Here is a 26085-nt window from a genome sequence, read left to right as displayed (position 1 = left end):
TCTGCAAAGTTTTCCTGTCACCAGTCATACCCTCTGAAGAAGTCTGCTTAGTCCACTCTCGCGAGAGTATGGAAAAAACGCAGTGCTTTTTATTAATCCCGCCCCCAGCCCTATTCGTTGCCAAGCAACGACGCAACCAACCTCGACAGCGCTGGGGAACTTGGGAGCCTCTAATCTTTTCCCTTCACAGTTCCAAGCTCCTTATGGAGCTGGCGTCAGCGAGTCTGACTTGAGCCCCGCCCCCTGGTGCCTGCGGGCGCTCGATTGGTCGAAGATTCTCTCCAGGTGAGGACCAAGGCGAGAGTGGGCGGAGCCATGCAGGGGCACGTGATTTGCCGGTGATTGGAGTACCCGGTCCCTGGCCACTGTCAGCTCTGGTCTGCCGCGTGCCGGGGGGGAAGTGCCGGGGCCACTGCCGGGAGGGATCTTAGGAGGGATCGTAGGGTGAGCGACAGCTGTACAGCGCCTGGGAGGGCACGGGCGGGCGGGAGGAGGGGGCTGCGTGCACCCGGATGAGGTGCGGGACGAGGATCCCTCTGTGTTCTAGGGACGTGCCTGCCCCCGGGCATTGTCGGGAATGCGGACGTTCAGGGGCTGGGAGCTGCCGCTGGTGTTTGGGTGGGAGGATTTGTGTGGTCAGTGGAAGGACAGTGCAAGGTCCTTGAAGCAATAGGACCTTTCGTCCTCACAAGTCCCTTGTCTGGGTTTGGGAAGTGAGCTCGGTGCTCTCCTACCCTAGTTCGAGTCAGGACTTACCCCTTATTCTGCAGGTGACCTTGGGGAAGTCCTTTAACACCTGTTTGTGCCCCAGGGCTAGATGGGGAGAAGGTGCACAGCAGGGGCTGGAGAATAACGCCAGAGGAGAAATGGTGACGTGCTAGGGCCGTCTCAGGGTCCAGTTACAGTTTTTCCCTCAGGGAACATCTTTGAGATTTCCCTATTTCTCTCATTTTGTTCAGGACTGAATCCTACCATTGGACTGCAATTACTTTACGATAATGAACTTGATCTATTCGAAACTCACCCACCCCCAACTGCCACTACTCTCCCCACATTCTTAAACTAGAATCTGAGGTCAGGAAGGAACTTGGATAAGCCACTTACTTTGATTAACCTCAGTTTTTCAATCTGTAAAATGGGGAGAAATAATAATGGTAGCAAAATCTGCCTTATTACGGGATTATTGGAAGGATTGAAGGAGATAATTTATGTGACTGTAAACTGTCAGCATTATAAGTGCAAGTTCTAGTGCAACTCTCTTTATAAATGAGGACAGAGGGCTAGGGAGGTTCATGACTTATCCAAGGGCATGTAACTATTAACTGGGAGAAAGGGCTGGACTTCACTCTTGGCCCAGAGTTCTTTCACTTGTACCACACTGATCCTCTCCACTGAATGTTTTGAGGGATGTCTCCTTCCTTCCCTTCCTTACATTCCTTTTGTCTCTTCCAGACATCTCCTGAAGAGCTGCCATGTCTGGGAATTTTACATCTTCCTCAGAACAGAACAACAATAGCTGTGAAACCAAAACCTCAAGTCTTCGAATGTCAGAGAAGAAATGTTGTGAGTTCTGGGAAAGAGGAGAGGCTGGTCTCTCCTAGGATTTTGTCTTTGGAAAATAGATTACAATCCAACTGCTTGCTGCTTGGTGGGAGTGAGAAATAATTCTTTGACATGACAATTTAAAACAAAGTCTGCAAGCAGAATTTTCTGTCTGAAACAAGTAGACTCCGTGAAATGTCTGTCCTTGGGGCTGGCTTGCTGGTGTAGCCCAGCATTTTCTTACTGCTTTCTTTAACCGAATCTCTATCTTCTGGGGCTATCTTCACACTTGAATGATGTTGAAAGTTAAGGTAAGCATTGTTGTACACACAATGAGTAAGGCAGAGTGGCAGGGTGCAGGAGTTGCTTGGAGCTGATACTGTTAACAGTTTCCCTTTGTGTCCTGGGCTAAGTTTGGTGAGGGTGCTGCTTGCTGCAGAAACTGCACATCAGAGCCAGTAGCTCATTTCTGCAGGCCTCGGGGGAATCCGCCATGACATTTGACTCCTCACTGTGTCTGGGGCACCTTACTTTCTCACAGGTTTAGCCTTTGCACTTTATAAACTATTTTCCCTGCAAGTTCATTCCTCTGGGGACAGGTTTCTCAGGAGCATTTTCATGCCAATCTTTTAGAGCGAAACAGCAGGTGGGTTTGCAGAGAGATGAAGTGTCATTCCCTGTCCGCATGATTCTGCATGCCTAAGCATCATTAAGGCTGCAAGCCTGCATAGCCCACTCCAGAAGGTCCTGGGCAGCTGGTCCCCAAATGTTTCGGGGAACCTCAAGGAATGCTAACCCTTGCCCCTGCTTCCAGATTGCACCTTTCCTTTGGAACCCTGTCAGTCTATTCTTCTCGCTTCAGTGGTTATATATATCAGCAGGTGGAAAAGCAGACCATCATGAGACCTGGGATCATCTCTTGTTCAAAGCTTTGCCTAGAGTCTCGACCTTGATGTCAGGCTCTTGTTAGTCTCATGATTAGTGGTGATAATCTCTTTCACCAGCACCCTTGAGGCTTGCTGGGGTTTGGGCTTTGCAGAGTCAGCTTGTTTGGATGTGATCCTGGGGTTGGTGCACCTCTGTGATTAGGGTCTCCTTTCTCTGCCAGGGCAGGAAGCCAGGTACCAAAGGCAAATACCCCGTGGGAGATAACTAGTATAGTATGATGTTTGAGTGCAGTCTCTGCAGTCAGACTGCCTGGTTTGGATCCTGGTTTTACTACTTCCTAGCTGGGTGCCCTTGAACAAGTTGCTCCTCTCCACGCCTCAGTGTACTCCTTTATAAAATGGGGACGCTAATGGTATCTCCCCCCAGAGGGATGTGAGAATTAAACGAGTAAATATAGGAAGGCACTTAGAAGAGTGTTGGACACACAGCTAAGGTGTGTTATTTTCCACTAGTGACTCTATTTGCATGTTGTATTTATTCCTGAAACATTATATATAGATTGAATTATGCTCTAAATGTTGTGCTGGGAGCACATTATTTAAAAGTGCCCTGTGAAGAATTATATTTTCAGTAAAGAATGTTTTTTCCTCTTGTTTAACAGTATTGTAACTCAGATTTTGCGGTATGGGATGCACATCTTAAAGAGAGGTGCACTCGTGTTACTAGGACATTTGATCCAAAAGAGAGCAGAGAGCTGTGGGAGAGGGGAGTTGATAATTGTGGGAGTCTCCTACCCTGCACAATGCCCTGTGTCTGTTCTCCTAGCTCTGCTTTATTCTCCATAGGAATCTCCTATCTGCCTTCTTCCCTCTTCTGTGGTTTTTCTGTCTTGAGGGCTTTTGATTAGTCATGAAAGCGGTAATCTCAGGTCTCTTTCCTGTGCTCTAGGCTAATTCCTGCTCCGGGCTCTGATTTCTCCTTTCCAAGCTCCACTCTCTTCTCCCCAACTAGAATCTGAGTTGTCCTAAAGCCACTGTCATGCATTTACCCCATTCTCTTCTCTCATGGGTTGGACTATGAGACTGTTGTAGCCGTAGTCAAAGGAGAAACAGTTATGAGAATATGTGTTGGTTTATTTCCTTTTTCTGTTATTTGCCTGTATCTTGGAACAGGCTTCCCTGGCTGCTTAGTGTTCACCCCCAGACGTTGCTTTATGAATAGCTCCACTGGTATCCCCTTGCTGCTGATTACACCTGTGCTGCCCGCCTTCGACTCTGCGAAGTGGCTGAGCTGGAGACTTTAGGGAGACTAAAGGGTGACTTTAGGGAGCCAAAACCTCCAAAGGAGCATTACTAGAACTTCAGCTGCTCCAGGGGTGTGGGTGAAGGGGAGGTGCTGGCTGAGGTGCCTTTAATGTGGCCAGATTATGGTTTCAGGGCTCTGTTAAAGCAGGAATTGGCAGTGAGAGAAGCCCTACTTGGTTTTTTTCTTTGTTTCTTTTATTCTTTGATATTTTGAGTAGGTCTGGAACAGGCAAGTTCCCATGTGTATCTTGCCCTAATTACAAAAGCAATATGTGTTCATGAAAAATTCAAACAATACAGAAAGTGAAAAGTAAAAAACTCTCACAATTCTCCTGTCCCTGTTAAGTTTGATTCTTCCCGACATCTTATTCTGGTGTACCCTAGTAATGGAATGGGTTCACACTGTACATGCTCTGTTCTGCTGCCCTTTTGCTTTTATTTTTTAACTTACTGTATCGTGGACATTTTTTCACGTCAGTAAATCCACATTTACCTCTTTCTGCATGGTATTGCACTGTATGGATATGCTGCCTTCCACTGATGGACATTCATGTTGTTTCCAGTTTTCCACCATCACAAACAGCGCTGCAGTGAGCGTCCTTGCACAGACACTTTGCATGTGTGTACTAGCAGCCTTTCCTACAGAAATAATAGGAGAAGAGAGACACACATTTGAAATGTTAATGGGCATTACTAATTTGCTCTCCTAAAAAGTTGTATATTAGCTGTTTTTAATATTTCAAAGTGCTTGATGGAAATTGGGCGTTACCAACTGTAGCTGCACTGGTTAACTAAAACATTAACTTTCTTAGTATTTGGCAGCAGAATTTGGATATTTCATGCCTATCAGTCAAACAGCAGGAGATAATGGGCAGTTTTATGACTTCTGGTGAATTAAAAGAAGATACTACTAATGAAACACACTTTAATGGGCAGCATAGTGCAGAAATATTGGGCCTATTTAAGAGAAATAGTGGGAGAAGACCTTGGCCATGAAAAGGCCGGGAATCGTGGGCCTTCTAGACCACCCTTTGGGATGAGATCCGAGAGCATAGTCGTGCTTACCACCTGGCTCTCTTCGTCAGGTGCTGGTGAGAACTGGTGGCTGGGACTGAGTGGGCTGTCGTGAAACCAGGAGTCTGGTCAGAGCTCTGACCTTGACTTTCTACTGTGGGATGTGGGCCAGGCTCTTCACTTCTCTGGGCCTGAGTTTTTCTCTCTGTAGGAGGGAAGTTATCAAGTCCTCATTTCCCCTCAGTGTGTTCATGAAGGGAGAATAAGTTTAAGATTGAGAAAGTGAGTTAAACTTTGTGTAAAGAAGGCAGACGAGAATTTCAGGATTACAACAGCTTTCCATTGTGTGTCAAGGGATATGTTACACTGTTAATGAAGCTAGTCAGCATGAAGTATCTACTATTCAGATTAAGGTGCTGGTGGTGGTGGTGGTTGTGGTCTTGGTGGTAGTAGTTTTTTTGTTGTTTTTTGGGGGTTTTTTTTCTGAGGATGATTCGCCCTGAGCTAACATCTGTGCCAATCCCCCTCTATTTTTTTTTCTTTTTTTTTTTTTGGCGAGAAAGATTGGCCCTGCGCTAACATCTGTTGCAATCTTCCTCTTTTTACTTGAAGAAGATTGTCCCTAAGCTAACATCTGTGCCAGTCTGCCTCTATTTTGTATGTGGGATGCCGCCACAGCATGACTTGATGAACAGTGTGTAGATCCACACCTGGGATCCAAACCTGTGAAACATGGGCTGCTGAAGTGAAGCACGTGAGCTTAATCACTATGCCCCCAGACCGGCCCCCTCCTCTATTTTTTTGTATGTGGACACCTCCACAGCATGGCTAGTGAGTGGAGTAGGTCTGTGCCTGGGATCTGAACCTGTGAACCCAGGCCGCTGAAGCGGAGCACGTGGAACCTTAACCATTTGGCCACGGGGCCAGGCCCATGGTTTTGTTTTTTAACAGGCAGAACAGAATGTTCCTAGTTTTGCTGATGTGTCAATTTAAGATAGGAAGTGTGGTTTAGTTTTGTACTCTGGAAAATGAGAATCCCTGGTTGCCGCAGGTATGTGGGGGTTTGGTGCTGGAGGGCACTGTGGGGAGTCCTTAGTGACCTGTGTTTTCTTTTGTTCTTGGTACCCTCTGTCCATCTGGTAAACATGGAGCAGCTGGTTCCCTGGCTGGCTTCAGAGCAGCTCCCAACTATCAGTTCATTTTCAGCTTCAGGGAGGGTAACAGGACTTTCGGGGGAAGTGCCTAATGGGCTGGAAGGTGTGGACAAAGCAGGCCTAGAAGTGTAGGTAATGAGCCGAATCATAGGGGATTGAGAATCGCCAAGCCAGAGAAAGTGAGTGAGAAGAGTGCATCGCCGAGCCAGAGAAAGTAAAAACTCAGGAGGATTTTCCTACTGAAACCGGAGGCAGCTGATCCCAGGCAGAGGAGCTCGGCCTCTTAGGGGTCAGAGATCAGGGATGAACATCACTGAGGCTGCAGGGTGGCGTTTGCTTGCCTTCGTGCTCCCTATTTGTACAGAGCTGAAAATCACTTATGTTGCTCGTTACCTACCTTGGAGGAACTCCTGCTCAGGTCCGGGAATTTTCTGTGTGTACAGTGCGTAAAGGACTAAAAGCCAAGCCCTCTCACCCTGAGTCTGGACATCCACCCCTCCCTCACCACTGGCCCACTCTTTGGCTTCCGAGTACTTCTTGCCAAACACCCCTCGGAAACTCCTCCTTCCGAGGTCTGTTCTCTACCCAGGCCCTTGTGCCCACTTCTGCATTGAGATCTTTTTATATTCCTTTCTCAAAAGATGAAAATGACTTTCCCATCCAAGTACCTCAATTTTACTGAATTGTTTCTTAGCCTTGCAGGGTCACCTTGCCCCAGGACAGAGAAGCAGCCACAACTATTAGGGCACCTTCTGGAGAGCAGTGCTGGGAAGTGGAAGGCGGGCGGTTCTTTCCCTTTCCCCTGCTTGTGCAGGGCCTTCCTCATAGGAGCCAGCAGAGCCTGAGCCCCACCGGATGACCTCAGCGTGGGTCTTGGGCCCAGGAAAGTGTCTGGCAGCAGAGCAGTCCCTCTCCCACTGGTCCTCTGTGGCGGGATGGGCAGGAAGGAGCCAGCCCCTGTCAGCAAGCTGATGAGGAATCACGGGCTCTTTTTATGGTGAAAAGCTGCCAAGGAAACATAAGAGCTGGATTCTAGTGCCAGCTCTTCCCATGACTCATCGTGGGTCCTTAGGCAAGTCACCTGACTGACCTCTGAGCTTCTAGTTTGCCCCGCCTGTCCAGTGAGACCTATCTCTGTAAATGAGCATTCCTGAAATAAGTTCCTAAGGAAAGGTGGACCAATGACTGTTCCTCCTTCTAAGTTATCTTGCTTTCATATGGGCCATTGAGGCAGGCTGGCCGTGATGCTGTTGTGGGCTAGCTTTACCGTGCAGCTTCCTGAGATCTAGTCAGAACCTGTGTCAGTAGGCTTTGCCACAGTCTGAATCTCACTATGGTTTAGAAATTCTGGCTTAAGCTCATGTCCTAAGTGCAAAGGCCAAAACAGCTTGAGGCCAGGTTCTTTTTGCAGTGGGCAAGCTGATTCTTGCCTCTGGCTCTGAAGGGGCAGATGGATCCTTAGGATAGAAACTCTGTTGGACCTATTACAGGAGCCAGCTCAATTCTGCACTGGTTGGATCTCCAGGCATAAGACCTTCCTTCACAGCTGTATCATTCTCAAGTTACTAGACGTTCTCACATTAAGGAAGGTGCCATGGTTACTGTCTTTCTAATCCTTACCACTTTTCCTCCTCTTTCCACCTTGGGTACCTCTCTGAAGACGTGTGGGGAAGACATGTCTTGGTTTGGGTACTTTCTGGAAGTCTACATGACCCCTTAACTCTCTTTAGGAGGATTCACCCTGTATCTCCTCAGTTTGCCTCCCCAGTCTTCCTGAACCCTTTCCTCACTGAGGTGTACGAGATTACGACTATGAAGTTCCTAGGACAGTGAATAAACCTTATTCGGCCCCTAGTCATTTAGTTCTGCTCTGTCTCTTCTCCCTCTAGCGTGGGCATCTTACATGACCAACTCTCCGACTCTCATCGTTATGATTGGCTTGCCAGCCCGGGGCAAAACCTATGTGTCCAAGAAACTCACACGTTACCTCAACTGGATTGGGGTACCCACCAAAGGTAGGTGCAGGCCATTCATTCCTTGGGAAGGGAAATGATCAGTTCCTGGGTCTCACAGGCTTCTGAGAGACTTATTCTCCCTGGCATCAAGGTTAAGGGTGCTCCTGGCAGAAATAGTGGTTGCTTCCTGATTTACTGGATTTATTCCCTGTTCACAGATTTGTTTCCTCCTGGCCTGGGTGGATTGGCCTAGTTTTGAGGGAACGCCTTTGATAGCATAGGGCTTTACATTTTTAAAGCCCTTACATAGCCATCATCTTGTCTAATCCTAGCAGTTTCCCTGTGAAATAGCCAAAGTGGTTGAGGAAATTGAAACTCGGAGAGCTTAAGACTTGTCTAAGGTCTAGTAAGTCTGAACTCAAACCTAACTTGACTCCTAAACTGTTGTTGTTCCCAACATACCATGGTGTTTTTCCCATCCCCTTGGCCACTGTGACATTAGACCAAGAAGTCCCCTTTGGTGGGGCCATTGTAATGTTTCATTGCTGAAGGGTATTGGTGTCTTCTGCAGTGTTTAACCTTGGGGTGTATCGGCGCAAAGCAGTCAAGTCCTATAAGTCCTACGACTTCTTCCGGCACGACAATGAGGAGGCCATGAAGATCCGCAAGTGAGTCTTCTCAGGCCTGACCTCCGGGTCAGCTCTTTCTTGGCCATCACAAGACTGGATGTGATAGGGCTTGGTTTTTCTTTCAATAAGTATCCTGTGGGGATTTTAAGTGGAAGTTATTTGCTAGACTGGTCACTTTGGGCTTGAGTTGGTAGAAGAATAGGGCTTAGGAAGATGCATGTATGCTTGTAGGCTCAGCCTACTGAGGGATAAGATATATGCGTGGGGTGGGGGAAGGGGAAAGATATACGATGGTATGAAAACCTCAGTGGGGGTAGTTGAAAAGTCTAGTTAGGGAAAAATTTTGACCAGTGGGAAACCTAAGTGAGAAGGGACGTGACTGCTATGGCAACCCAGCTATTCTTGTCTCTGGCTACGCTGAGCTCGGTCTCGCTCCACTCTGCTGATCTCCTCTGCTCTCATGGCAGACAGTGTGCTCTGGTGGCCCTGGAAGACGTTAAGGCGTATCTCACCGAGGAGAGTGGGCAGATTGCGGTAAGCCTTACCTGCCTCTTCCCTCTCTTGATCTCTACCCTTTCAGCAGCTGGCTGCACAGCCCCACCTTGGGTTCACCTCGGTGGGATTACATTTCTCGGTCCCCACTCATCTACCCTGTGGGTTCTCTTCCCAGGTGTTTGATGCCACCAATACCACTAGGGAGAGGAGGGACATGATTTTGAACTTTGCCAAGGAGAATTCCTTCAAGGTAGGATCTGACTCCATGCTGGAAGAGAAGGGATGAGTGGAGGTAGGGAGTTAGCAGGGACATGTGGATCTGTTTGACCGTGGTAGGTGAGGATAGGATTGGATATCTGATTCTATTCTCTTGGGGCAAACCCCCAATCCTTGAGTGCTTTCTTTCAGGTCCTTTCTGAGACCCTTAGCCTCTATATCTGAGGCCCTGGGGACGTGGTAAGAGCTATTTTTAAATGAAGAGGGCTTGAAGGCCACTTGCGTGAAAGAAAGTCCTGGGGGATGGTGGCTGGGGTGGGGCAGGTTTGAGCATGTGCTCTTAATTAACAGCCTGGCCATTTTTGACTCATTTATCACTGCCCTCTCTCCCTGGCCAGGTATTCTTTGTGGAATCTGTCTGTGATGATCCCGACGTCATCGCTGCCAACATCCTGGTGGGTGACACCCCTATGTACCACCACTTCTTTATCCTTTGCCTTGTGTGTATATGTGGGTGGTGGAGGGAGGAGGGTCAACTGAGTAATGAAAGAAAGAAACAGACTTGTTTAACGTCACAGAGTGAGCTTTTGATCTGCCAGAGCACCATTTTGTACTTCTACACTCTTCCTTTGGGAGAGGAAACGGAGGCTTTAAGGAATGAAGTAAGAATTAGCTGTTGAATGGAGGCCAAGACTTAGACTGAAGGAGTCCTGGCCCTGGGTGTTAGCTGGGTGCTGAGGCCTAGGTATGTACTTAGAGCAGATCAGACTCTTCGTTATCTGTTAGAGCCGCCTTATAGGAAGGTCATCTGTCCACTGATGGTCTAACATTCAGGTCAGCACTCTATGCACTGAACACCTCATACCCTGTGTGGTCACAGCATAGGCCAGCATAAGCCCTCTTGACGGGTTGTGCTGTGCTGTGCTGAGCAGACATCCGTGCGTGGTATCGTGGTAGTGCTCTCTCAGCAACGTAGGAACTTGGGATTGTCTAAGGAAGAGGCATCTGGTCCAAGTCAGGCATGCCTCAGATTAAGCACTCTATTCTGAGTGGTCATGGGGAGAAATGGAAGCCCCTTCTGTTTTCCCAGGAAGCTACGTAAAGGGATTGGGGCTCAGGAGCAGCTCCAGCTGCGTGACTGCTGCTGCCCTTCAGCCAGGGGCAGGCACATGACTCCCCAGTTGTCTTTCCCTTCTTGGTTGCCAGGGTCACAGGACGGGGAGGGGTTGCTCGATGAGTGGGGATTGCCAGTGCTCCAGTGAAAGGCCACTTTCATGGACTTCCTTTTCTTTATTTAGCAGTGGCTATTTGCAGGAGGGCTGTCAAGGGCAGACGTCTAACTAGGCCCTGCTCTTCCTATGATTCCAGGAGGTAAAGGTGTCGAGCCCTGACTACCCTGAAAGGAACAGGGAGAATGTGATGGAGGACTTCCTAAAGAGAATTGAGTGCTACAAAGTCACCTATCAACCCCTTGATCCGGACAACTATGACAAGTAAGATTTAAGGCCATGGTTTGAAGGGCCTGAGGCAGGAGGCTCATCTGAGAAAGATGTCCCTCTGTCCTTAAACTTACTTCTGACAATCCAGACCTATAATGTTTACATCATTCCAGAGAAACAAGGTGAGGATTTGTGGCTTCTATGTGGACTGAATCCTTTGCTTGAACACTGAAGTGTTTTTTATCGTCAATTCTTCCTCTCTATCCTCTAGAGCAAGACTTCTCAACCTCAGCATTATTGACATTTTGAACTGGATAATTCTTTGCTGTGGGGGACCATCTTGTGCATTGTAAGATGTTTAGCAGCATCCCTGGCCTCTGCCCACTAGATACCAGTAACACTCCCAAGATGTGACAACCAAAAATGTTTCCAGACATTGTCAAATGCTCCCTGGGGAGCAAAATCACCCCCAGCTGAGAGCCACTCCTCCAGATCAACAGTTTTGAACTAGGGTGTTGTAGGACACTCCGCAGAGATGTGTCATCAGTTTTTGATAAATTTTTAAAGTTTAGTGTGTATGTGTGTATATATGTAATATATATGTTAATACATATGTGTATATATACACATTATATAGATTACATTATGTATACACGTATGTAATATACACATTACATATGTATATATGTGTATATACATGCATATGTAATATAATGTAATATGTCCTCGGAAACGTGATAGTCTCAGAGAGATGTCTGATCAGTGCTAGCACTGTAGCAGCGCCTGTCAGCAGTGTGATGTAGGATATGGGTCCACTTGATGTGTGTGAGCTATAGGAACCATACCAAATGTAGCGTCCATGTTGAAGAAAGATGTGTGCACGTGGAAACCTGTGAGAATAAGGCCTTTGAAAAGGCATGCAGCCGGGGCAGTTAACAGTTCTGTTCAGTTAAGAACACAGCCATGCAGCCAAGTGAATGGCGAGACAGGTGTGCATACCTACTGTTAAATTGCTTCAGTGGTCTACTTAATGTTTTGAGTCTTTCAGTTCCTTCAAATGTGTTGCCTAGAATGTTAGTATTTGGAGGTGTTCCTTAGTACAGAAGTTGAAAACCACTGCCCTAGATGTGGCATAACAGTGTATTCTTCAGTTAGCCCAAAGTCCTATATAGAAAAACATTCTAGAAGAATGTGTGTGTGTGTGTGTGTGTGTTTATAGATGTTATCTCTGGTGGTAGGGTTGTGGGTGATTTTTATTTGCATCATTTTACCTTTTTTTTTCCTGAAATTTTTTTGGAATAAGCACTCAATTTTATAATGAGAAAAATTCCATGATGGCCACAAAGCAAACAGCCTATGGAAGTGCCTTTGAGAGAGGCTTGATTTAGGTGGCTGTAGGGAATGCATAGAGATCTCTGTCTGTGGTTCTGCCCCCCTCCCCTCCCTCGCTGCTGGAGGATGCTGTACTCTGGCCAAGTCTTGACCACCTCAGATGGGAGCTGTGCTTCTCACCAAATTTCAGAGTTAGCAAAATCTTCAGGTCATCTAGTCCAGCCCTGAGGGGAAGCCTGAATTCTGTTTTTCATACTTATCCACATTGCATGGCACAGTACAGGCTCCGAGGAAAAGGAACTGACTGACTAGAAGGTCAAGAAATTTTACTTCATCTTGGTTGTGAGGAGTAATCCATCCCTTACCATTTGGTTCCTGAAATGTGGGTGGGGGTATGACAGGAGAGGAGGAGGAGCTGCTGTGAGCCTGCAAGTAACTACGGAGATCTTTTCCCCTCCTACTGTTATCCTCAGGTTTTCATACTCAGGGGATTTTTTTTTACCTTCTCTGTTCCAGGGATCTTTCTTTCATCAAGGTGATAAACGTGGGCCAGCGATTTTTAGTGAACAGAGTCCAGGACTACATTCAGAGCAAGATAGTCTACTACCTCATGAACATCCACGTCCAGCCTCGCACCATCTACCTTTGCCGGCACGGAGAGAGCGAGTTCAATCTCTTGGGGAAGATTGGGGGTGACTCTGGCCTCTCGGTGCGGGGAAAACAGGTGAGTAGTTAGCCAGCAGGCTGGATTTGTTATGCTTAGAGTCGGAAGGGCATGGTGGAGGTCATCTCTTTTATCCCCTTACTTCTTCCTAAATCCCACTGGGGCTTAGGCTGTGGTTTCAGATACTCAAAGCAAGTACTACAGATGTTTTCTTGCTCGCTGATTCTAGCTTTGTATTGAGTGTGGATAACTTGGAACCATTTCTGCTGTGATCCTTCAGCCATCAAATGTCTATTGGGCATGACTTGTGTGCTTAGCACAGTAAGGGGGCTCCAGCTGAAGTTCATTTCCTCTTGGGTTTATCATAACAAGGTAGCACCTTTCAGATTTTGACTATGGTCATACGCATTGTCCTTTATAGGGAAAATTAGCAGCTGTATGTGTATATGTGTGTGTGTGTTTCTCTCCTTTTAAAATTTTTACTTCAAACCCCAGTTTGCTCAGGCTCTAAGGAAGTTTCTGGAGGAACAGGAGATAGCAGACCTCAAAGTGTGGACGAGCCAGTTAAAGAGGACTATCCAGACCGCTGAATCCCTGGGGGTGACCTATGAGCAGTGGAAGATTCTGAATGAGATTGACGCTGTGAGTAGGCAGCTCCGATGGCTAAAAAGCCAGTAAGAGTCTCCTATTCAGGCAGAAACTCAGAAGTCATGACGTGGGCAGTTTTATTTAGAAAATTGGAACCACCAAGGAGAAACATTGAGGAAGCTGAATCTATGGCCAGTTTGGGGAGGAAATGGGAACAATTGCACCCCTAGTTGAGGCTTCCTGCCTGCTTGAGCACCTGGGCAATGATGAGACCCAAACCAGTCTCTGGCCTAGCCTCCCTGGCACCTGGGAGAGTGAAACTCCATTTGGTTTCTCTGTATATTTTCCTCCCGGGAAAAAGAAATAGCTAAGGACTCACTTCTTTTAATTTCTGCTTAGATCGTTTGGTCAGCTGTTCTGGAAAAGTCCTTTCTGTATTTTTTCTTGGCTTTCTCTGTCCTTGAGCACAAAAGTAGGCATTTGTTTTTCTTTCCTTCCTCTGTACCCTTTTATGCCTTCTGCAAAAATTCTCCAATCCCCGTCAGTTTCCCCTCCTTCCCTGCTGCCTGTTCCTTTGAGCCTGCTGACTTCTCTTGACCTGTATTATTCCCAACAGTAGTAGGAGAAAGTGGCAGCTTAAGCTAGAGCAGCTACCAGTCCCAGAAACCCTGGCCAGTCAGTTGCAGTACAAGAGAGGACCACGCACAGTGCCTGGCGCTTAGAAAGAAGCTAGTGTTCTTCAGTGTCATCCTCTTTATTTGGGTGGGGCTGTGTGGTTCAGTCTGCCTCTTCAAGCCAGTGTGGCTCCTTGCAGGGGGTGTGTGAGGAGATGACCTATGCAGAGATTGAGAAGCAGTACCCAGATGAGTTTGCACTTCGAGATCAAGAGAAATATCTGTATCGATATCCTGGTGGGGAGGTGAGCGTCCTCTCATGTGGGGTGACTGCCCAGCCCTTTGCTGGGGGTTTAGCCTTAATTTGGGGGAAGAATTGAGTGTGATTTTGGGGATCTAGAAAGGGTAGTCAAGGCATCAGTTAGTTTATCCTCTGCCTTTGGGCCATACTGTCTTTAATTCAGGTTAGGCAGTGGAATGCCTCATTAATTTGTTAAGATCTCCAGGGAAAGGGGTGACAAGATATCCTCTGTGTTGAGTATATTGTAGAATCAACATGATCTTTTTTACTGCTTTTTTTCATTCCATTCCCTCAATCCCACCCTCACCTGAGCAGGTATAGGCACCAAGTAAATATATGGGATATGAATGATTTCCCTTTCATCTTCGGTGTTTTAGACTGTTTCCTGGTCTAAATGGCTTCATGTTTTAGGGATGTATGAGGCAAAGGTAGATAAAACAGCACGGCAGAGGTCTGGGAAACCCCTAGGAGCCTCTTCTTGACTTATACTCTGCCTATTAATCTGAGGGAAGAAAAAATAACACAGGCTGAATTCAGATTTCCTCACCTTGACCTGTAGTTTTCTCAGTCTGAATGTTGCTCTTGAAAGGTCTGAATATTCTCAAGAGACACCAGGGCTGGGGGGAGTTAGCAGGCGACGTGAAGTCGCTGAGCCTCCAGGAGGAAAGCCAGCTGGGCAAGAAGGAGAATTGGCCTCCTGACTCTGGATGCAGCCCCTGACTTGGCTGCCAGCTTGTACCTGGCCTCCTACCAGCTGCCTCACTTCCCCCACAGTCGTACCAGGACCTGGTGCAGCGGCTGGAGCCCGTCATCATGGAGTTGGAGCGTCAGGGCAACGTCCTCGTCGTCTCCCACCAGGCCGTCATGCGCTGCCTCCTGGCCTACTTCTTGGATAAGGGTGCAGGTGCCATTTGAGGGAAGGGCCAGGGGACGCATCCATGCGGAGGGGCCTGGACTCGGGGTGGCACCAGGATCCGTGGCAACTGGACCTCCCCCTCTTCCACTCACATTGGAGTACATTCCACAGGCAGCAGTGTGGGGCTCCCAGCAGCCACTGGCTGTCTCCTTGCTGAAGTTACTCTGCTCGTACAAAAGCCCCCAGTGGAGGGTGGCTGCTGCTGGAGCTCCTTGGTCTTGCTGGGCTAGAGGGCCGCATCGAACTGACACTCCTGGCAGCATCAGAAAAGTGGTTGAACGTTCCCAGCTTGTTACTTTGGCTACAAAGAGGGTGGTATCTTAGAAGCATCTTCATCCTTTGGATTCAGGGTAGGGCAGTTTCTGGGTAGAGCCATAAGGAAGGCTGCTACCTTCTCTGATACTTTCCTTCCCTTCCTGATCCACCTGAGCTGCTGGGAAGCCTGCAGAATGGCCTTTGGTGTAGCCAGGTGGGCCACAATCTTCCCTTCTGTGGGGCCCTGGCTACAGCACCTACTTGTGTTTTGCCTGCTTGGAAGGATGTAAAATGGACTTATTTTGTTCCTTAGCTACCCCGTAGGTTGGGTGGCTTTTTAGTGGCCATCTTGATAATTGTCTGGGGTTTATGGGAGGAGTTGTACAACTCTAGGTCATGGTAAAAAAAAACTCATGAGCTCCTTAGATTTTTCTCTTCTACTAACTTGGCCTTCCTCCATAATACTAAGAGACTTTCCTCACCCGGTCTTTTTGCTTTCAGATGAGCTACCGTACTTGAGGTGCCCTCTCCATACCATCTTCAAACTTACTCCTGTGGCCTACGGTAACTATGAGCTTAGGAGCTGGGCGGGAGGAGGGGATTGAGGAAGATCAGGATATTTGAATTTTCTCTGAAGTTTGTCTGGAAATTCGACTCCATCACCCTTGTATACCACGGAAGTTTCATCAATGCCTTCCATTTTTAAAGGGATGTATGTATGTATTTGGGAATACATACTTTCTTTTATGGATGCGTTCACAGTGAAACTAAGGAATTTTTTTGAGCTTTTTTCCTGAAGGCCTCTTTTCTCTCCTCTTTTTTCTCAGGGTGCAAAGTGGAAACAATTAAACTCAATGTGGAGGCTGTGAACACTCACCGTGACAAGCCAACTGTAAGTATTTTGCCACGATGAACATGCAGGTTCCCTGTCACCTTGAGTCTTTGAATCTCTGGCATGAAGAGACTGGGGTTTCTTTTATGTACAAAAGGAAAACAGATCCAAAACTCATGTCCCATGTAGTCTGCTTACTTCCAAAAGGAAGAGATATTGGAATTATTATTTTGTAAAATTAGTACCTCTTTCATGAGTCCTAACCTTGAAAGTTAAATATGGGAAGTGTTTGGCTGAAGTGAGATGCAGATTTTCCCCCAGGAAGCACTCCCTTTAGCAAGCAGGATCCAGAGGAGCCTATAAGGTGGGGTCCAGGGGTGTGGGTTTGTTCCTAGGTCTGTCATGGTGATCTCTGTGGTCTTACATAAGCACCCTCCTTTCTTTGGGCCTCATTCCTGCTTTGAAGTATGATGCTCAAGGAGCTTCTCCCTCTACAACCCTTTAGCTTCCTGGGGCGAGGGGACCAGGCCATGGCCCATGTCTTATGAGAGACCCCATCTGCCGAGGAGCAGGAGTGGAGGAATCTGTTGTGGTTACAAGCATTATTTAACCTTTATGAGTGAGCTTTGGTTTGGCTTTCATTTGTGTGGTGTCCCTCCGTTTCCAATCAGAACAACTTCCCCAAGAATCAAACCCCTGTAAGGATGAGAAGGAACAGCTTTACGCCTCTGTCCAGTTCGGATACGATAAGGCGTCCAAGAAATTACAGTGTTGGGAGCCGGCCCCTCAAGCCCCTCAGCCCTCTCCGTGCCCTGGACATGCAAGAAGGGGCCGACCAGCCGAAGACCCAAGTCAGCATTCCGGTGGTGTGACCGTGTGTTTCCCTCCAGCCTTAGCCTCCTGCCCTTGTTTCTAATCACTAGGGAATCATTTAACTTCCAACTTCCACCCTTGACCCCCCACCATGGGTCTTAACATAGAACGTGTGGTCATGTGTTTCCAGACCAACCTAAGCTACTCTGCAGTGTGAAACATCTCCCTGCCAGGGGCAAGTGGACGAGTTGGGTGTTTTGGGCCAGGTGCTCAGTTGGAGTGGTCTGGAGGAGGAGGAAAAGGGATGCACTCCCCTGGGGCGATTGGCATAGCTGGGGCTGAGGCTGAGGCATGCCCCATATACTTGGTTCTTGTCTGTCCCCCCGTGTCTAAACTCGCTAATGTCCTTGTGTTGGTAAAGTGGGTGGCGGGGTGGAGGGGCACACAGAAGCCCGTTTTCCCTTCACCTTTGTCTCTTCAAGGTGTGCTTGACTCACAGTCCTTACTTGCCTGCTTTCTTCCCATTCTCTCATCGCCCCTTTGGGTTGTCCAGTGTGGTGCATGGCGTTGTCATTGTGGTGTCTGTCGGAGGGAAGGGGCAGTTGGTGAGAGAGAAGTCTAGGCTCCGTTGATGCTCTCTGCAGTGGGCCTAAATGGATCTGGACCGGGGAAGCCATTCTTTTCCCTTCTCCCTTCCTCTCAAGCCAGGTCCTGCTAGGGTCAGCCCAGGCTACGGAACATTCACAGATGCTCTGGAGCCTGCAAGCATACGTGGGGTGAGAGTTCTTGCCTCCTTTCATGAGAAACAGTCCTAAGTCTTGGATGCCCTGAGGGAAGCTGGCTTTCACTCTGGGGGAAACATCTTGGTTTGTATCCTTCACTTCAGAGCCAGGCATAGGCCTTTTGGCGGCTGTGGAGTGAGGTTTAGGAGAGGAGGGTGGTCTCTAGCTCCTGCAGGGCTCTCGTAGGGTAGTCATGTCTTTTCTCCAGTGGCTCCCAGCTTCTCTGCCAACCACAGCAAGTTTCTTGTCAAAGACTCTGACCTCTGGAGCTGTTTAGAAGGACAGAGTTAGATTCAGGAGTCACCACTGATGTTTGAATTGCTCAAGGCAAAAGGCAAAGAGTTCCCTCGCGATGCTTATTATTTTCCAGTAATTTTCAACACACTCTCCTTTTTAAGTTAAAAAAGTCTTTTTGCATGAGCAGTTTTTTTTCCAAATATGGAAAAGCCTCCCTGGAGTATTCTTTTGTCTCATCTTGATGTGCAGAGGAGTCTTTGGGATGCTGTGGGGTCCAGCTCTTCACCGTGTGCATTTACCTATTCACTTCCGTCATTTCATTTTCTCTGTAAGATTCAACAGGAAATGTTGAGAGCAGGGATTCTTAGCCCCTTGGGGGCCCATGATGGCATCTCCTCCCCCCCAAATTTGTATGCAAAACGTATGGATATATGTTTTATCCATATATATGGATATATGTACATTTTTCTGAGGCAAGTCTAGAGTTCTCATGAGATTTTTAAAAGAGATAGAGGACTCCCCATATTCAAGTTATCCATTTGTCTGTTAGAGGTAACCAGTGAGAGCAAGTTAGCTATTTGCCACGGGTGTTTTTGTTTGGTAACAGAAGACCTTTTGCCATCGTTCTCATCTAGGAGTATCTTTAGAATCCCCTTTAGAACTTTTGAAACATACACATGCCTGGGTCCACTTTAGGCTTAATATTAACTCAGAATCTCTGGGATTGGGGTCTAGACACATGTCTGTTTACATAGCTTCCCTGATGATTCTGATTCTTACTCCAGGTTAGAACTCCACTTTATGAGGTTGGGTGGAGAAATACTGGGATAGTTCCTTGGACAAAGTGTCAACCTAAGAATTCGGAATTCCTCATGGCTCTGAAACGGCAATTGTCTGGAGTTAGACGTTTGAGCAGATCACATTTTAAATAAGGTGTCCCCTTGAAGGCAGGCTGCTGTGTTTTAGAGGGTATTCTAGGCTCTGGTCCCATCTTTAACCTTTATGTTGCAGGGCAATGTGGAACAAATCACTACATAAATAGTTGTCCTTGAGTAGTAGGGGAATTTTAAGCACCTTGGAGAGAGGTACTGAGATATAACCTATAGGTGATAAAGGTTATCATCACTGGCAGCTGACTTGTGACCCTGAGTTCTTTATTCTTCCATGCTGAGTGGGACATCACAGCTAGTTTCCAAAGGCTGCTTGCCTAGATTCTGCTCAAAATTGTGTCCAAGATGTAAAGTACCCTGCTGTTTCTATGTAGCCGTTACGTAATGTGTGCTTAGTGTCTTTGTTTGTGGGCTTTGGGCTGGGGGGAGTTGGTGGTGGGGGAAGCATACACAGAAGTAGAAGAAATGTCCCTGCCCTGAAGAAGGTTATTTTAGAGACAAGGCATATAATTTATAATAAATGAATGTTTGAAAGAGCAGCACATCGAGTCTGTAAGTGTGGACATTCAAGTGGAGTATAGATTACCTCTCCTGACTTTTCTTTTGGCCTATGGCTATGAGACTGAAAGAGTTGGGAGGTGGAAATGTCCCCGCCCTTGTGACAATGAGCTATGGTCTAGGAGGTCTGGGTGGCACTTTTACAAGGTTGCCTCCTCTGACTTTGCTTGGCTGGTGGTATCTTTAGCCCAAATGAGCATTCATCTGGTCTTTTCTCCTACTGTGTAGTGTGAGTAATTCAGAGCTAATGAATGAGAAGAAGGAGCATTTTGAGCCAAAGACTTTGGATTTGGGCTGTACCTACTCTTAGTGAGAGGAGAATTCCGTAACGAACTGGCATTATGTTACTGTTATAAATCCCAGCATTAGACACAGGTCTCTGGGATGTCCATTCTGGCCTTCAGCCTGCTGATTATTTCTCCACTGTCCCCTGTGCTTGTTTGTTTCCCCAGAAGAGGGGCCTGAGGTGTCTTATTATTCTCACACAGGACACAAGAAATTAGAACTTGACAACAGCAAGGGTTTCAGTATCTTTCAGTTTTTAGAGCCAGGGGAATACAGAATAGAACAGAGCTCTTACTGCAAGTTTTAGAGAAGTCCTACTTCCTACCTTTTCTTTCCTGTGCTCCTCTCACCGCCTTCTTATTGACTGGATGTTGGTAGTATATACACAGTGCTGATTATGTCTGTATCACAAATCCTACAAAGGAAGGATGGACTCCAGAGTACCTTGTGCTGAGGCTTTATGTTATGGGAGAAATAGGTGAAGGCTTTAGCATTTTATCTGTTGGTATAAAATGGGCAAAGGAAAATCACTGTGTATTCTATTTTCTTTTTCTTGCTTCAGAGCTGAATGAGGAATTCTGTGACGGACTTGAAAGAGGAATCTAAAGCAGATTTAGAGAACTAGCTTCTCTTCCTGTCTCCTAATCCTCCAACTGGAGTTTAGCTCCTACTTTTTATGTGTGTTGTCTTTGGTTTTGTTTTCGTAAGAGGATTGTTTTACATTCAGTGGAAAGTGGAATAAGAAAATCTTTTTAAAATATGCATTTTGCTAGGGGTCTGCCCTATATCATTGTCTCTGGTTTCTGTTTTTCGGTTTTTTGATTTTTTCCCCCAAGAAGTTAGAGTTAGGAATACAATATATTTGTATTCCGACTGAACGGTTGAGTGTTTCCTGTGAGGTTCTGAGTGTTCCCTTTTGCAACCCACGTTTGATCTTCAGAGGCCCTGGCATTTTGAAGAAACGTGATAGAGCTCTTTGGAAATAAATCCATCTTAGGATTTTTCTGTGAGCAGGAGATCTGAGCTCCCAAGAAGCTAACTGGTGCTTGGGGTGCCCAAAGGACATGGGAGAAAATGTCTAATAATTGAGAGAACTATATCTGGGTTATATATTCTTATGCACATTCCATTGTCTTTGCTCAGCCCAGAAGCCATTGTTGTGTTTGTTTTCAAGAAATTTGATAAATTTAGCCAGGTTTTTCAGTATACATTTTGACTTGTTTGTGTTTTAGAATATTTTAATTTTAAAAATATGTAACAATTGAGTCAGGCTGCAACATTGGCAGGAGTGATCTCTGACTTCCCATAGAGGTGACACAGACATCAGAAGTATGTCCTAGAATTTAATTTAGACTCATACTGTCTGGAAGACCATATCTAGTAGTATCTATATGCTGACTGACTGATAGACTGGGGTAGGGTCCCTATGCTGACTGACTGACAGACTGTAGTAGGGTCCCTGTGCTGACTGACTGACAGACTGTAGTAGGGTCCGTGTGCTGACTGACTGACAGATTGTAGTAGGGTCTGTGTGCTGGCTGGCTGACTGACTGTAGTAGGGTCCGTGTGCTGGCTGACTGACTGTAGTAGGGTCCGTTTGCTGACTGACTGACAGACTGTAGTAGGGTCCATGTGCTGACTGACTGACAGACTGTAGTAGGGTCCCTGTGCTGACTGACTGACAGACTGTAGTAGGGTCCCTGTGTTGACTGACTGACAGACATGTAGTAGGGTCCGTATGCTGACTGACTGACAGACTCTAGTAGCGTCCCTGTGCTGACTGACGGACAGACTGTAGTAGGGTCCCTGTGCTGACTGACTGACAGACTCTGGTAGGGTCCCTGTGCTGAATGACTGACAGACTCTGGTAGGGTCTCTGTGTTGAATGACTGACAGCCTCTAGTAGGGTCCCTGTGCTGAATGACTGACAGACTCTAGTAGGGTCTCTGTGCTGACTGACTGACAGACTCTAGTAGGGTCTCTGTGCTGACTGACTGACAGACTCTAGTAGGGTCCTGTGCTGACCGACTAACAGACTCTGGTAGGGTCCATAAGCTGACTGACTGACAGACCCTAGTAGGGTCTGTGTGCTGACTGACTGACAGACTGTAGTAGAGTGCCTGTGCTGACTGACTGACAGACTCTAGTAGTGTCCCTGTGCTGACTGACTGACAGACTCTAGTAGGGTCTCTCTGCTGACTGACTGACAGACCCTAGTAGGGTCCGTATGCTGACAATCTGATTGGTTTCTAATTATACCAGTTGGTAGTGTATGCACATTATTGTAATTCTCTGTCTATTGCATGTGTCCTACAAAGAAAGGAAGTAAACACTCTACATGTTTTCTTTAGGGGGATGTTCTGTGCACTATGATTTTTAATAGACATTTCTTTGAGAGTAGCAGCCAAATTCTCATTTTGTAGAAAATGAAGGTTGTACATCACTTGTATGATATTTTGTAAACTCAGCTGAAGAAATGCCTGCTCAAAGCCTGAAATTGTTACCCCCATTGAAGCCATGCCACCACTCCCCACTTCAGGCAGGACTTCACTTTCACCATCCGTTTCTGAACCTCTGTGTCCTCAGCGTCCCTCTTGTAGAATGTAGCATTCCGTTGGATAATGCTGCTGTTTTTAGTTTGCCATGCATTTGGCTCTTACTCATAATCTAATAAATAAAAGTGCAAAGGAAATTTTGCATTCAAAAATTAATTTTAAGAGTTGACAGAAGTATTCTTTCCAGTAAGCCTTTCACTGGGGATCCATGACCACTATTTACCTACTCAATGTTTTTGTATCTGAATTGCTCGTGTACATTTTTTTCTTGTGTTGAAGTAACAAGATCAACTCATTCTGATATGGTGATGGTTTTGCTGTGGCAAAAGCAAAGGACTCATCACCAGCTGTGCCCTTCGGAGGGGTTGGGAGTGGGCTGAGCACCGCTGGGTTGAATGGGAATGGGTTGAATTGGGAACCCAAGCACTAGAGGTATCCTGCAGATTTCCCAGGCACAGCTCTGCTGAAAGAAGAAACTTAAGTGCTTAGCAGCATTCTGGTTTAATCTGGTGACATTGATATCAAAATATGCCACTCAGATCCACATAAGGTGTGTATAACTGTACTTGAAATGTGTTTTTGGTGTGTGTGTAGAATGGGTAAATAAAATTGTTGAGTAACTTGAACCTATCAGAAGGTTTCTGGGTTTTTTGTTTTGTATTTTGGGTTGTGTTCTCCACCCACTCCTCCAACCCCAAAACTTTGCCTCATGAGCCAAAGCCGGTTCACAGTGTAGGCATAGCTCTCTTCCGCCACCTTCTGGGAAAGATGGGAAGGACATGATGGAAGGCACACACACTTCAGTAGGAGTTGTGTGTACTTTTTGGTGCCTCTACAAGAATTAAGAAAAAATTACCTTTGACCACACTGTGCTGTGACTCCCATTAGCAACATGTAACTCCTTGTTTATTGTAAAGAAAAACCCTGGAGAGCTCTTAGAATTTAGTGGGCTGTTCCTTCTAAAATATGACCTGCTGTTTCTAAAGAGATTACAGCCAATGGGATAAAACGGCATTTAACTTTTTCTGGGACAGGAAATAGAGGTGGAATTGTGTCACCATTCTCATGGCTCATTCCTTGTTCCCTAACAAGGACCAGGAGCTGTTAGACACGCAGACAGCAGGGCCCCATCCCAGGCCTACTGAATCAGAATCTTCATTTTAACAGGATTACCAGGTGATTCAGATGCACATTTAACGTTTGAGAAACTTCTAGGGGGAAGAATTTCTCACAAGGTAAAATGTGAAATCTCAGTTTATGAGAAGTTGATTTCTGCTCTGATGACTGATTTCAGCATGGACTGGGATAACGGCAGTGGTAGAGACCCTCCTCAGGAACCAGGGAGTCCTGACCACGGTGTCACTTTCTTGGTGTGGTCTTTGGGCTCGTGTAGCCTACATGCTCCCCTTTTACTGCAGGGTGCCCTCCGGCTTCTGCCTCAGGTGTTGGGTATGTAGCTTACGGTCTAGGTCTGAAAGAAGCGCCTGGTCCAACATGGTCACGAGGTTAGGGAAGGAAGCCCGTGACGATGCCGTTAGAGTTGGCCTGACTCCTGAGAGTAAAGAGGTGTGTGCCAGCACAGCACTGTGTCTGTGCATGTGTGAGATGCGGGGGTGTGGACGCTGGGGGAGCAGTGGAAGGGTGGGGGAGGGATTCTGCTCCACTTTCCTTCGTCACTTGTGGTGGTGTAACGGCTTTGTTTCTCTTCCTCTCTGGCTCCTAGGCAAAGGCTGTGCTGGCTGTGCACAGGCACTCCTCTGCAGCATCCCTCACATTGCTCTCCTGATGATGTGGAGGCGGGGGCCAGACCTCTCCGGGGCACTGGGATCTGCTGATAAGCTTGGGATGTCGGCTCCACGGGGCCTTGAACAGGAAGTTAAGTGAGGATTGGATATTTGGAGCCACCAAAATGAGGCCTGGAAAAACATCACCACATTTCTTCCTCTCATGCCTAGTGGCAATATTAGTTACACTGAAAAATTTAACTTCCCTGTGACTCAAAATGTTTAACAGCCTGAACTGATTAGTTTCTATTATCCCTTTGCTGGGTTTGGCCCAGGTTGGCCAATCTTGTTCTGTTTCAGCATTTAGCATCCTACCTGTGACTCTGTCCCTGGCTGGCTATACTTTGCCTAAAGTGCAAATGCACCTCGTCAGATTTAATTGTTTCCAAGTGGGAGGGCTGAACTCCAGCAAGCCTTTGCTGTGCTGTGAGAGCTGGTCTCTGCATCCATTACAGGTGAGCAGGCTCGAGTACAGTATACATATGTTAGCAGTCACTTTTTTGTCACATTGGAAACAAGAGACAAATTCACCAGGTGATTGGAGGATACCTGAGAAATTTCAGTCCCTAAAACATCTCTTCTGTGGTAATAGAAGAGCAGTGTCAGTAGCAACCTTTTCGTTTAGAGAAGTTTTTCTTGTTTCAGGCCCCTTGAGGGCAGGATCTGACTACAAGGCTCCCGAAAATGGGTACCTGTCTTCTAAGTTCTCTTTTGTAGCTAGTGTATTTTCTATCTGATACTGTGTGCCTCTCATAGCTGAAGAGGGCTAATGTTGTTCTCTCCAGTGGTTGGGAACGAGGGCTGGAGGGAAAAGTAGAGTGCCTTTTACATCGCATGAAGAAGTAAAGAAAGTTCCCGGGGGATCAATTCTTCCAGGGAGTTCTTTTGGTTTCAAAACAGGTCCAGGGAGACATGTCCTTCTGTGGGGTCTGTCACGGTGATATGGTCTCTAAGAAAGCTGTGGCTGTGACTTCAAAAGCAGCTGGTCTCTGATGCCTGCCTCTTAGCTAGTTGTCACTGTTCTGGTCTACTGGGCTCTCATGCCAGACATCGGGGAAGAGGAGGGAACCAAGCCCTCAATGCGTTAGTCGTTTGGTTTCCCTTGGAGATAAGCTGGGTAATTTTTCCCTAGATCAATGATTGTCAGATGTACAAATATGTCTCTGTAGATGTGATTTTAATACGTCACTACTCCTGAAGGAGGATGAGGAAGCTCCAAAGGATATTATATCATACAAGCAAAATCCTTTTTTTTTTTTTTTTAAGGATAGTAAGTTTTTAGCTTTAAAAAAATTTTTTTCCCTTTCGCTCAGATGCCCGCTTGCTGGGCAAGAGGGTGAGTAGCAAGGAAAGTAGTGAAACACAACTTTTCCCAAACGGTTCTTTTATACTGTGCTTGATGCAGAGTTCTGTTACCTAAGATGTGATGAGCTGGGCTGCAGGCAGTTCAGCATCCAGCAGCTAGGAGCTGATTTTATACCCGCAAAGCTGCCTTCAGAGAGGCTGCTGACTGCTCTGCAGCAGGCGATTTTCATCTGGCTGCTTGTAGCGTGCTGGACTGTAATGCTGTTCTCATGGTGCAGGCTTCTTTCTGCATCTGAATACACTGTCTTTCGATGATCAGAAAATGTTTTTATCTAGTTATTTATTCATCCATGCCAGGTATTTTTAAGTCCTCATGTTAGTGTTTGCATGTATTTAATTAGAATGTAAGGTAATTTGTGTTGTCAGTTTTTTGGTAGGAATTCAGGTAGTTTGAGCTTTTAAGTCTAATGTCCACAGTATCACCTTAAATTAAATTTCCAGAATATAGGTATCTGTCTTCTGTGAAAGGATAATGACTATGTTAAGGCATAGGAGCTTTCTTTTGAAAACTTTTTCTCATTGATTTTTATTATAAGTATAAATCAAGAGATGCATTTCTCTGAAGAAAAGTTTATCTCCTGGATAAATAAAATCATGCTAATATATGTGAGTAATATGTATTGTTTTTATAATAAGAAATACAATAAAAGTTATTTTTAATTAAAAAATGCTATTAAT

At 46.4% G+C, this 26085-nt stretch overlaps 1 protein-coding gene across 5 annotated transcripts; it reads left to right on the top strand.

The window, feature by feature from the left end:
• The first annotated feature begins 186 nt into the window (after positions 1–186).
• PFKFB2 (6-phosphofructo-2-kinase/fructose-2,6-biphosphatase 2) lies at positions 187–26046 on the top strand. 5 transcript variants are annotated; one of them, XM_058540176.1, is made up of 17 exons: positions 362–444; positions 1453–1563; positions 7792–7917; positions 8429–8525; positions 8954–9020; positions 9157–9231; positions 9596–9652; positions 10566–10690; positions 12485–12692; positions 13128–13274; positions 14035–14139; positions 14910–15039; positions 15808–15870; positions 16134–16198; positions 16810–16989; positions 23293–23301; positions 23988–26046. In XM_058540176.1, exons 2-17 carry the CDS (start codon positions 1473–1475, stop codon positions 24042–24044), a joined length of 1602 nt encoding a protein of 533 aa, XP_058396159.1. In that variant the 5' UTR covers positions 362–444; positions 1453–1472; the 3' UTR covers positions 24045–26046. The 5 variants fall into 5 exon arrangements, with proteins under 5 accessions (XP_058396156.1, XP_058396159.1, XP_058396157.1 ...); XM_058540173.1 differs by lacking the exons at positions 362–444; positions 23293–23301; positions 23988–26046 and adding an exon at positions 187–285 and having other exon boundaries at positions 16810–22412; XM_058540174.1 differs by lacking the exons at positions 16810–16989; positions 23293–23301 and having other exon boundaries at positions 23982–26046.
• The last annotated feature ends 39 nt before the right edge of the window (positions 26047–26085 follow it).

The sequence above is a fragment of the Diceros bicornis genome, chromosome 4, assembly GCF_020826845.1.
Source record: "Diceros bicornis minor isolate mBicDic1 chromosome 4, mDicBic1.mat.cur, whole genome shotgun sequence".
In the NCBI taxonomy this organism is placed as follows: Eukaryota; Metazoa; Chordata; class Mammalia; order Perissodactyla; family Rhinocerotidae; genus Diceros; species Diceros bicornis.
This window is presented reverse-complemented; position numbering and strand designations above follow the sequence as displayed.